Source organism: Pituophis catenifer, unplaced genomic scaffold (assembly GCF_029215685.1).
Source record: "Pituophis catenifer annectens isolate HBS135680 unplaced genomic scaffold, rPitCat1.0.hap2 SCAF_7, whole genome shotgun sequence".
NCBI classification, from domain to species: domain Eukaryota; kingdom Metazoa; phylum Chordata; class Lepidosauria; order Squamata; family Colubridae; genus Pituophis; species Pituophis catenifer.
The window spans coordinates 71583437-71596576 of record NW_027256887.1 but is presented as its reverse complement, the minus strand read 5'-3'; the positions used below and the strand labels follow the sequence as shown (position 1 = coordinate 71596576).

Here is a 13140-nt window from a genome sequence, read left to right as displayed (position 1 = left end):
ATGATTTATGCTATTGGTGAGGCAATGAAAATTGAAACTAAATTTAAGCAGTAAAAATACACCTTGAGTTTGAAATGTTATACTTTCAAATTCAGCATCTGCAAGGAAATAAATATCAAGAACATTGGCAAGAAAAAACTCTTGAGAGTGTTTGTTAGCTAGTCAAAGGCTACATGGTTAAAAGTTAGGTTGGCATTGTAGTTCACTAACCTGGAAAGGTAGTGGCATGATAATATTAATCTGAATGGCAAACGGCAATACTAGATTAAGAGTAGTTTGAATTTTGAGACTTTGTGGTGGGTCCATTCCCAAAATGGCTGCCATATTGAGTAACACTTATTTGGCGCATTAAATTCTTAGGGTGCTCTTTCCAGTAATTGCGACTTATTTAGGGCACATTTCTGCAAATGCATATGATGCTAGAAGCTAGTGCTTTGTGTTGCAACACGCTAAGGTTGTAAAGAATCATTTTAAAGGGTGAATTGGGACAAAGAATGTAGAACAAAAGAACAAGTCTGAGTGTATATTATGCTGGCCATGACCAGTAGGTAACCCTACCTTTGAGATAGTGGGAAGCTGTATATGGAAAAAATAAATGAAGGATATCATCAAAAATCCTACAGACAAGCAGAGAAAGATCTACCTAGATAATAATGGATTCAGATAGAGTGTCTACTATTTGAATGAGAATTCCTGAAGAAGCCCCTTGTAATGGGGTATGGGACTTTAGTGAAGGTACTTCACTGCTCAACAGGTTTTTGTAGAAACCTGTTGAGCAGTATATTCTCAGGAGGCTATTTCCTATACAGGACAGGTGGCTTGTCCTCAGTTTTAAGTGATTGCCAATTGAATTTTCCCAAATTTTGGGGTAACAGAAGATGAATAATAGTCATAGGCTTGGAGAGCAGAATGTCTTTAGGCTTTACACATCTTCATATGTCTCCATTTCACATTATCTCTAAGGTTCTTCATGGAGCAGAACAATCGGATATTTCAGACATTGATGGAGATATCAGCCAGCCAGGACAAGACATTGACAGCTGACCATGCCCGTGGAATGGGCTTGGATCCTCAAGGCGACCGTAGCTTCCTCCTGGACCTCCTGGAAGTTTATGGCATTGATGTCATGCTGGTCATTGATAATCCTTGTTGTACTTAGAAATGGTGGGTGCTGGAAGGGTGAGAGAAGCAGAATTCACACGTGAGTGGATGGCAACAACGGTTAAAAGACTACAGGATGAACTGGTGGAACTTGCCGCAATTCATATCGTGAAGTATTGCCTTGTATTTAAGGGGAGCTTCTCTGCAGGAAGTGTTATTTATTTTTATCCTGTTAAGAAATTGTTTTCAAATGGATCTCAAAGAAGATGCCATTCTTTCCTACCCACAATAGATTGGCTAACCACACTTTCTGTAAGTTCTCTAAAAAGGAATATAGTCTGCTTCATGATCTTCTACCCCGCCTGCTTCTAAACAACCCAGCACAGAGTTATTTTGAGAGAAGAAATTGTATCTATTGGCTGGGAATTTGGATGGGTGGATGTGAAAAGCACTTTATTCTCTGGGGACCAATGTGAATTTTTCACGCTGCTAGAGCCTTCCTGACATGCTGTAGGTGATAGACCTTCCAAATCCAAAAACTCTTAAAAACTTTTTTTTTGTTTGTTTTCTTGTGACATAATTCTGCTTCCTTACTTTATGCATGTAGAGACATGTATCTGCTCTCCATATGATGGTTCAGTTAAATTAGCATTTTTTTTTTTTTTGCCTTGGCAGATGGAAGATAAGTGATAGGGGGCAGCTTTTTCTCCCATTACATCAAAAGTAATATATATTTTTAAAAACCTCACTTTTTCTTTACAAAACAATTGGAAGACCCCCCCCCTTTTTTTTTTTTAAAATCCTAGCTTTGTTACTGTTTATTGAATATTTTGAGAAAAAGATCTTGCCTTATCTCAGCCAAGGCACAGTAACTTCATATCTCCCCCCACCCACCCCCCAAAGCAGTTAAAGAATTTTGAGACTGTGGATTTACCCTGTACTGTTTGTTTCTCATACTTATAATTACAATGAGCCTGCTCTACCAGTTGTATAATTGGATATGTATTATTTTTTTGGCATAGTGGTGGTTTAGATACACTGGAATTTTGTTCTGTTACACTACAGAGTATTTAGGATTCTAATTGGGCCCCAAGCCTATATTTGTGAGTAATAATAGGGTAATGCTAAGATTAGAAAAAATAGCGAGGAGTGATGATTACTCCAGTGCCTTACTCCCTTAATGATGGATACCATGGATTAGCCATCATCAAGAGTACATATAAAATTTCTGAGAGCCTGATCTGTTTCTTCAGCTTCTGGCTGAAAATTAAGCTAATGGTTCTTGGGCTCTTTGCAGCTTTAATCATAGGCTAGAACAGGGGTCTCCAACCTTGGCAACTTTAAGATTTGTGGACTTCAACTCCCAGAGTTCCTCAGCCAGCTTTGCTGGGAGTTGAAGTCCACAAATCTTAAAGTTGCCAAGGTTGGAGACCCCTGGGCTAGAATACTCACCTGGTGGCCTCAGGTTCTCCACCTGTTCTCCCTTGCTTAGTCATTTCAGCTGTTGTCTATTAGGAATGTTATGGCACTCTTATTATTTTCCTTCTACAGCAGAAGCTGTGGTGCTCTCATCAAGGCCTCCTTCCAGATCACTGAGGGAAGTGAAGGACATCAGAGTTGGTGGCTGGTCTAGTTGTTAGCACTGACATCTTTACTAAATTCCAGTTAGACTTAATCAGTTACCTATTACTGTAGTGTGGCATCTGATTTCCCCTCCCCCCCTTACATAGACTGAATTTTATTGCTCTTTTAAATAGATTTGATTGTAGAGTCCCTTTTTGCTTTGGAAGGAGAGTTGGATTGACTAGATCAGGGGTGTGAAACTCAATTTCATTAAGGGCCATATCAGGATTATGTTTGACCTTGGGGGGGAGGGTGTTTGTTAACCTAAATTGGTTAGAGGGGTGTGTGGCCGGGGGCGTGGCCAGGGTGGGCATGGCCAGCTCGACGTCACTCATCAAGGCTCCATTTTCACTGGCAGAGAGCTGCAGGAGGCCGTTGCAGCCAAAATGGAGCCCGGGCGGGCTGTGTGTGGCCCTCTCGAGCTCTGTTTTCACTGGCAGAGCCACCATGGGCCAGTCCTTCACTGTTTCCAGGGTGGCTCCATGGGCCAGATCTAAGCACCCCACGAGCTGGATCTGACCCCTGGGCCTTGAGTTTAACACCCCTGGATTAGATATATGTTTTGGTTTCCTGTTGTCTTTGGCTACTTCATGATTTATGCAAGCTGTTCTATTTAACAAATTGCTTTCTTGTTTTTTTTTTTAAAAAAAACGAATAGTCATCTTTTGATATTTTGCTGCATAGCTCTAACCTATTTTAGAGAGTGATAGTTGGAACTAAAAAAGCAAGAATATTAAGAATAGGTTGGATGGGTGGATTCAACTAAAGAATCCACAGGGCATCATCACCTTGGTCCAATATGGAAGGAAAATCTTCATCCGATATCTTAACCCTTTTTCCTACCTCATATTTGTCTTGTCTATAGTGGGTGGGTCTTCCTCTATATGGATTTAAATAATTTATTTTATAGAATGAAAGGAAAGAATTGGAAGGCACTAAGCTGTTTAATTAAGCAAATGATTCTGGGTAATTAGATGTTAAATTGATCCTCTTGGTATCCTTTGTTGTTGTATATGGGGTTTGTACATGAACAAGCTTTTGAACTGGTATTTTTGCTTCTTGTTTTGCTAAGCTGCCACAGAGTATATGCCACATGAATGCTTGGAGATAGGGAGGTTCAGAATGAGAATCCTGTAAATCAGGATTTTCAGAAATGGGTCTGTTGGCCTGAAGAATTTCTACACATGTATAAAATGCCAGGATTGAGAAATATCGCTGTCGATTACCCATGGTAAAGAGAACAGAAGCCGTGAAACTGTGCCGAAGCAGTGCTTCTTTATTACACCCTAAGACAGTGTGTAGGGGCGCGGTGGCTCAGTGGCTAAGACGCTGAGCTTGTCGATCGAAAGGTCGGCAGTTCAGCGGTTCAAATCCCTGGTGCTGCATAACGGGGTGAGCTCCCGTTACTTATCCCAGCTTCTGCCAACCTAGCAGTTCGAAAGCACGTAAAAAATGCAAGTAGAAAAATAGGGACCACCTTTGGTGGGAAGGTAACAGCATTGTGCGCCTTTGGCATTTAGTCATGCCGGCCACATGACCACGGAGACGTCTTCGGACAGCGCTGGCTCTTCGGCTTTGAAACTGAGATGAGCACCACCCCCTAGAGTTGGGAACAACTAGCACATATGTGCAAGGGGAACCTTTACCTTTTACCTTTAAGACAAGTGTGTTGTCCATCAACACATGCAATGAATAGATATGGAACACATCAGAGCAATTGAAACTGGCTCTCTAGCTCTGTTGATATTAGCCTGATGGATAGAAATTCAGAGGAAAACTTGATGGGCATGCTATAGGAAAAGCTTCACTATTTAAACATTGAATGAAATGGGTTATGCTAGTAAAGATAGAGCAGCTGGGCTTAGCAAAAAAAAAATGTTGGCAAGATGTAGGAACAGAATTGGGTGTGATTGTCATAACCATCTGTCATATGCTACATCTTACTTACTGGGCACCTTTATCATCTATTTGTCCAGCTGTTAAATGGGACACAGAAGAACATTCTCATCCTACAGGGTATGTTTTATTTCCTTGCTTTGAAAGCACAAGCAGGTTCCTGTTCCAAGGGATATAAATATTTGATCATTTTCCCTGCTTAAAGAGACAGCATTTCATTCTTCTACTACTTCTTCCCTATGAAGGCGCAAAGGAAGAAAAGCAGAAAAACCTTTGAACTTGTGGCAAAAGAGTGGGGCTCATTAAAATAAATAGAGGAAATGTACGACTTTTCTTAACCTGGTATCTGCTTATCAAACAGCACATTGGGTTTTGCACACCCAAAGGACTGCAGGTGAATATGGCTAATTAAATAGAAAAAAATGACTAATTAAGGGCATAGGGCCCTTAATGGAAATACCTACTTTCTCTGTAATTCCTTTCTCCTTTGCTTTCTGACAGCCTAACTGGCCACCGTATAGGATATACAGGGGCATTTTGGATACAGAGATTTCTGATGCAACAAAATTATTTCCATATTAAGTAGAAGGCACAGTAGTTATTGCCTGATTTAGTTGGCATGATTTAGCTACCCTTTTCTGAGGAAACAGAGAAGCAAGCATGCAGGAGTTCTACCTGCTGCTGAGACTTCTTTCAAGGTTCTTGTGCCTTGACTTTTAAAACTGCATTGACATGCTGCTCATGATATTGGAGGTCTCAAAATCACTTCTAAATACTCTAGAGCAGGGGTGTCAAACTCGATTTCATTGAGGGCCGCATCAGGGTTGTGTTTGACCTGGGGGGGGGCGTGGTCAGGGTGGGCGTGGCCAGCTCAACTCATGGGGGCGTCTGTAGTGGCCCAAGCGCTTTGTCAGTGAAAACAGGGTCCCAAGCTCCGTTTTCAGCTGTGACGGACTCCTGCAACCCTCTGCCAGCAAAAACGGAGCTTGGGAGCCTGTTTTTGCTGGGCAGAAGCACCTCGCTGAAGTCCTTTGCTGTTTACAGAGTGGCCCCATGGGCCAGATCTAAGTACCCCGCGGGATGGATCCGGCCCCTGGGCCTTGAGTTTGACACCCCTGCTATAGATCTTTAGGTAGAGTCGAGTGACTTATGGATGCATGTTGTCTCCTTTCTCTCCAAGACAGTTTATAAATGTCCAATAGTAGAATAGCCAATTTTCAGTGAAACAATTGATTTCTTTACTGAAACTTAAAAAAAAGAAAACCTAGTCAGAAATTTTGCTACTGAATTTTTGGTCTGAATTTTGTCACCATGTTTCAAGCTGGGTCTTTTGGGGGGTGGGGGTGGTTCAAGATAGAAATGAAAAAAGGTGATCTCCCCGAGGTCCCGTTTCCATTCAATTCTTTTTAAAAAAAAAAACAAAAAAAAAAACCTAGAAGCTAACAAAAAGTCAAATAAATGATGATTTTGATCAGATGAGGGGCTTGGGTTGTGGCTCACGTCTTAAAGGTTGCAAATCCTGTGCCAAGGCCTTTCCCTAAAGGCTATTGCAAGCAGGGAAACTAGTTAAAGATACCCTTTATACAGTGGTGGGATTCAAATTTTTTTACTACCGGTTCTGTAGGCGTGTCTTGGTGGGCGTGGCCAAGGGGTGTGATAGGCAGCACTCAGCCTCCTATACCCTCCTGGGAGCAAAAACGGGCCGCAGGAGGGGACATGCCCCCCGTGCCCCGTTTTGGGCCTAGTAGGCCTCCCTGAAGCCTCTTGGGAGCCAAAATGGGGCACATGGGACTCCTGGAAGGGGCGGGGCTGGAAGGGGCATGGCCAGCCAGCAATTTAACTACTGATTCGCCCAAATCGGCTGAATCCTACCACTGCCTTTATAGAATTTTTCAGCCATGGTTAGTACAGTATTAGTCCTGGTTGGAGCAGTACAATATTTGCATACGAGTTTTTGAATTACACTGTGGAAATAAACTCTCTTGGTTTTGAAAGAAGGAACAGTCTGATCTTGGATGTGTAAAGTTGTGCCTGTCCTCGCTTTTACCTGCCTTCCTTGTGAGTTCAGGAACAGCGTTTTCGTGGCATCCACAGGAAACGTTGGAATTATTTTTGCCAGATCCTATTTACACAAACCAACTGCGTCGATTCAGTTTCTTCAATTTTATGATCTTAATATTTGTTCCTGTGCCCACGTTTAGGAAAACTTGGTCAGGTTGCACCTCCAGCATTATATCATGGCATAATGAATTCACTGTAGACTGAACTAGATCGGCCTCCATCTAATCAAATACAGCTTTGAAACGCAGCTTTCATCTTAAATACAACAATTGAAAAGAATTCATAAGAGCAGGTTGCCTAGCAATGATTAATGTGGTTCAAATTCCTTTTAACTTGAAAAGCCTTCCTTGGGCAAAGCTTGGGGGATGGGGTCAGACGAAGCCTTCTTTTCACTGTTTTGCGCCCATTGTACATTGGGCTGCGCAATGGGGAGGGGTCTTTCCCTCTGATTTAATGTTTGTGTCTTTTTTGCAAACACTGGAATTCTGCCACACCAACTTGATGCTTCCTATTCTACACTGATTTGCCTATATAAGCATAGTTCTGTTTAGCCTACGTAAGCATAGGCCCTTAGAGAATGAATTTGATGTTTATATACAGATACAGCTAATGAATAGCTGATGTTTCCTCTAATGTACAGAATTAAAGGTGCATTTTGGCTTAAATACTGATTAGATAGCTTAGGTAGAAATTACTATTTAATACAGAATGTACAAAATGCACTCTCTTGCCTATGATATCAAGTTCTTCATTTTTGCAGCCTTTCATTTAATAGCATTTAATAATTCTAGGACATTTTGGTACTGAGCCATTTTGAAAAACAAACATTTGGGTCATAATCACTCTCAAGTACCCATTTTACATAATGCATATGTGTATTATTATAAGTGTATTTCTTAGCACTGGACAGTTTACACACAGAGGTAGATTAGCAAGTGAATTTATTGATTCATCCTTAAAACAACATCCTACGTTGCTTGATATGACTTGCAGGGAACGTAAAAGCTTGGCTCATTTCACCCATGGAAATCAAAGGCGAGCCAAGCTGTAAGTTACTAGAGTGACTCATGGCTAGCTATGAAAAAATAATCAGTGGATTTGTTTATAAGGTCATATTCGCTATGTGGAACAAACAGTGAAATTTGAATACTGTATGTCTGCCTCCTTGATCTAAATGACAAAGGAAATCCGGTACAACCAGAGAATTATGGATTACTTAGGAAACTATTTAATATGATACGGTTGCAGTGGCTTCTACCTATCTTTTTAAAAGAAGTTTGCTGCTTCTGTCTGAAAAGTGGAACTAGCACAGTAGAAATAAAACTTCTACAATTAGCAATTCTGCTAATTGCTAACTGAGTGAATTCCTGCACTAATCAGAAGATACTGTTAGTTGAAAATAAAGTTGCCGGCCCTTTCCCTAGTAGACTTAAGATGCTCGAAGAAATGCTGGTGGGATCTTCCAACATTATTTTGCTAACAACTTGGAGGACCTAAAGGTCCTAATTTGGGTGCTTTTTTTGTTGACGTAGTGATTGGGTAGTTTTTAGGGGGTGGGGAAATGGGTGCCTTAACCTTGCAGACCTTTCTGGTACACCTCTTAAAAATGCTAACCTTCCCCCCCCCTTGTTATTGGGGGTGGTTTAAGGAATTAAGTGGGTGCCTTAAGTCTCTGCAAGGCTTAAACAACAAAAGAGCAATGACATATCTCTGGCTGTCGTTTTCATCATGCCATCATTAGGCTAAGAAAATTCCAATACATCTCCACCATTAGCTGTATAAATTAAGATTTGGTTTAGGCACTATCCTAATTTTTTTCCTTAAAAAAGAAAAATAACCTTTGGAATATTGGTGAATGGATCCCTTCATGCTTCTATGAGAGAACATATATAACTTGTTGCATAATAACTGTAATATTCCCCACCTGTTTTCAATTAACTCTAGTGTATAAACTTTGTTTTGAAAACATGTTATGAGTGAATATGACTTGATGGGCAGCTAGGATCTCTTCATTAACTTGTGACTAAGCACTTTTCTTTAAACTATACCAGTGGCTTCTTTCAATAAGGGAGAAAGCACTTACCTTTGTGGATTTCATTGCTAATGTAGAACCCCAAAAGGACTTGTGTACATATATAATGTTCTTTTTTTACTGTATTAAAACTCACTTTTAACACAGGTATCATTTGTGCTGGCTGATTATTTAAAACAGCTTGATGGGTCATGTAAAAATTCATAACTCAATATTTGCTCTCCTTCTTTGCCCCTTGTGTTTTAGGGACACGGTAGTTCAGTGGCTAAGCTTATCAATCAAGGCACTCGTCATTTCCCGCCTGGACTACTGCAATGCTCTCTACATGGGGCTCCCCTTGAGGAGCACCCGGAGGCTCTAACTGGTGCAGAATGCGGCCGCGCGGGGGATTATGGGAGCGAGGGGGCGCTTCCATGTGACACCTCTCCTGCGTGAGCTGCATTGGCTTCCAGTTGTCTTCCGGGTGCGCTTCAAGGTGTTGGTTACCACCTTTAAAGCGCTCCATGGCATAGGACCTGGGTATTTGCAGGACCACCTTCTGCCACCGATAGCCTCCCACCGACCAGTACGCGCCCACAGAGAGGGACTCCTCAGGGTGCCATCAGCCAGGCAATGTCGGCTGGCGACCCCCAGGGGGAGGGCCTTCTCTGTGGCAGCTCCTGCCCTCGGGAACGATTTGCCCCCAGAGATACGAAGGATATCGGATTTCCGGGTCTTTCGCCGTGCCCTGAAAACTTTTCTTTTCCATCAAGCAGGGCTGGCGTGAACCCCCTCCCCTTTTTTAGTTTTTTAGTTTTAAATTGTCATGGGGTTTTAAATTGAATTGTTTTAAATTGGGCCAGTTATATAATTCTTTTAACAATTTTAAATTTTGTATCTGCATGTGTTTTAGTTCTGGCTGTTCACCGCCCTGAGTCCACTAGGAGAAGGGCGGTATACAAATTGAAATAAATAAATAAATAAATAAATAAATAAATAAATAAATAAATAAATAAATAAATAAATAAATAAATAAATAAATAAATAAATAAATAAATAAATAAATAAATAAATAAATAAATGGTCGGCAGTTCAGCGGTTCGAATCCCTAGTGCCATGTAACAGGGTGAGCTCCCGTTACTTGTCCCAGCTTCTGCCAACCTAACCGTTCAAAAGCACATAAAAAATGCAAGTAGAAAAATAGGGACCATCTTTGGTGGGGAGGTAACAGCGTTCCGTGAGCCTTTGGCGTTTAGTCATGCCAGCTACATGACCATGGAGACATCTTTGGACAGCGCTGGCTCTTCAGCTTTCAAACGGAGATGAGCACTGCCCCCTAGAGTCGGGAATGACTAGCACATATGTGCAAGGGGAACCTTTATCTTTTTAAATTGCTGATAGTAGAGTATAATTGTCGTATCCATAGATATTAGCAGTTATATTCACAGGGTATTTTTATGGACAGCACACCGATTTCCAGAGTTGTGCAAGAACCTCAAACTCAAAACAAATTAACCTAGAATAGTCCATCAATACAGTCCAAACATGCAATGTTTTAATACTGTAGAATAAAACCTGTATTTTCTTTTTGAGTTGTACCCTTGGAAGCAATGAAAAGTCAAAGTTACCCACTTTCAACCTTTTTACATCGTTATCTACAAATCGAGGTTGGGCGGTATTCTATGTTGAGTATTATGTATTGTCTTAGCTGGAAAAAAAATAGGCACAAGACGGTTGTTTTTATATTTAATTAAAAAATAGCAAACAAAGCAATAATCATGTATTTTTCAACGCCAGCTTTCAATCAGAGACAATATTTAGTAATGGGTTTACTTCAGTCCAGCTCATGAACGACATCAAAGCAGAAAAACACTTTTCCAGCTATCAATTTATATCTTTTTAACATTCATGTACAGTACACTTTTTAAATATATATATTTGGCCCTGTCTTTAAAGCTCTGCAGATGAATAATGCAACATGTTTAGTATTTGGTAACTTGAAGACTGAATAGCAAAGTAACTATAATGCACACATGCTGTGTGTTATTTTGTATTTGGCAATCTGTCTATAAAAGAAAGCATAAAAGACACAGAACAGATGGGTGACAGCATTGTTACAACCTAACATCTCAAAACAAACCATTAAAAGTAGAAAATAAACTTCCCTAACAGGTAAACATAAAGATAATTCCTTCAACTAGCTCCACCCAGTGGCAATAGGAAAATTACCAGTTTTATTAACGCACTGAGTCTCTCTGGCTGACTTGAGGTATTTTTTTTTAAAAAAACAACTAGCTGTGTGGCCTGTAAAGACACCCAAAACATGAAGTAAATTGCTTCATTTTGTTCTTTCTGCAAACGAAACTCCAGAAGACTGTTACTCCAAACTCAGGTGGCTCGTGTGCCAAAAAACCCTGTTCTTCGTCTAATATTAGGTGTCAGAAATCAGCTTGATGGAAGTAGAGATTATGGGTCTTTTGCATGCAAGAAGTTCCAGATTTGATCTTTTTCACATCCTTCCTCTTGTAGAATAAGAGTAGGATAATATGTGCTTAATACCAGAGATAGGCTGCCAGTCAAGCTGCGGGAATCTGATCTAATGGTTCACTGATCGGTTATTAGTGATTCTATTTTAGATACTTTTCTCTGAGACAGCTCTTAATTTTTAATCACTTTTCTAAACATAAGCATAACACTGCTTATAGGGCTGCCTATACCTCAAGTATTGAAATGGGAAAAGAAGCAACATGAGGGAAAGCAGGAGCATGTTCAATGGTCTGAAGTACAGATGTACCAGGTGTACAAATGGAAGTTTATACCAAAAGTGTTTAAAACTAGAAAACACTTGCCACAGAGATATTTGGGAAGTCGTTGTTTTTGTGAAATAATTGGAACCGGACGAAAAGAAAAAACAAAATGTTTCCATCTTCGTTCTTCCTCAATTTCTGACTTGCATAAGTTTGAAAAAGGAAGGCTTTCATCATAACTGAAGGAAAGATATGCAGTCTTCAGATGCAGTTCGTTGAACAGTTTGTTGAACCCTTTGATTGCAATACACCTTGAACCAGTTGCTTTGATTATGATATACCTTGGAGCATTTCTTCTTTTTTCCTGGCATCGCAGAAGAAATGGAGTTTCCTGGGCAACAGCTTCACCTCCACTGTCATTGCTTCATGCTCTTCATTGTCTATAGCTAAAGAGCCTTCTGTATCCTGCAGACACGAAAAGATCAAGAGATTTTCACACAACAGGACAACAAAGCAGACATACTGCCTTGAGCTACATCTTGACAGTGGTTCTCTTTAGAATTCTGCAGCACCAGGACAGGCAGTGAAGATCCGACATTCATGTCCCAAATGTGGTAATGTCCCCAATTACAGCTCGGTTGTATTGCCACGGATCTAAACATTTTGTTGGCTAACATTTTGTTAGCCAATGGGTATCTGGGTCTGTGTTTCACTGTACACTACTTTTTTCTTAATCCCGGTGTGTTGAGTAAGCCAAAATTTGGTTGGGTTTACATGGCATTCTATGCCAAAACCCAAATACTTTTCATTAGGACTTTGTGTGATACGGCACCCAGCCAGTGAGACAAAACAAATTATTTTATGCAAGGATGATAATTGCCCAATATATCTGTGGTATAGTGGCACAGTGGTTAGAATGCAATACTGCAGGCTAACTCGGCCGACTGCCAACAGTTTGATCCTTAACTGGCTCGAGTTTGACTCAGCCTTCCATCCTTCCGAGGTTGGTAAAACGAGGATCCAGATTGTTGGGGACAATAGGCTGATTCTGTAAACTGCTTAGAGAGGGCTGTAAAGCACTATGAAACAGTATACAAGTCTAAGTGCTGTTGCTATTGTTATATCTGAGTATAAATCTTTGTGCCTACATATAGCCTAATGGAAAACTCTTGCTAATACAATTGTCTGCTTAGAGATCCTTCAAAACTAACCTTACCGTCTTGCATATATAGAGATCATGGTAATGTGAGAGTTTGTTGCAAAAATCAAATCCAGAAAGCACACACAGGTAACTGATTCAGCAGGATTCATTAATTTCTCTTTATATACAATATAACACATGAGACATATATACAATACCAAGAGTGGTTCTTCCAAAGTGATAGAGAGGAAAGATAAAAAAAAACAGGCAGAAAAGAGAACAGTTTTCAGTTTCAGTTCCAACAGCAGACTCAGAGCTCAGCACAGCTAAGCCACGCCCAGACTCCTTGCTTACATTTCTGTTTCTGACTTACTTGCTTTGCTTATTCATTGGCTGACCTTGTTACGATGCCCTATTCCAGTTCATGGATATTCTGACAGGTAAAAGGATCAAATTGGAGGTAGAGTCTGGCATTGTATTATACACATTTGTACATACATAAAAATGTAGTTAACCAATAGCAAGGATATGAAAGCTGGTCAATCAGTCCACAAAGACAT

At 40.5% G+C, this 13140-nt stretch overlaps 2 protein-coding genes across 2 annotated transcripts in view; one reads left to right on the top strand and one right to left on the bottom strand.

Annotated features, from left to right (window-relative positions):
- Positions 1-1607, top strand: part of DENND11 (DENN domain containing 11) — a 30436-nt gene extending 28829 nt beyond the window's left edge. The window contains exon 9 of the mRNA XM_070947474.1: positions 964-1607. Coding sequence (XP_070803575.1) covers positions 964-1159 — 196 coding nt within the window. The 3' untranslated portion in view covers positions 1160-1607. The remainder of the gene's footprint in view (positions 1-963) is intronic.
- An 8818-nt stretch (positions 1608-10425) lies between these two features.
- AGK (acylglycerol kinase) overlaps positions 10426-13140 on the bottom strand; it is a 42366-nt gene continuing 39651 nt past the window's right edge. The window contains exon 15 of the mRNA XM_070946909.1: positions 10426-11904. Coding sequence (XP_070803010.1) covers positions 11770-11904 — 135 coding nt within the window. The 3' untranslated portion in view covers positions 10426-11769. The remainder of the gene's footprint in view (positions 11905-13140) is intronic.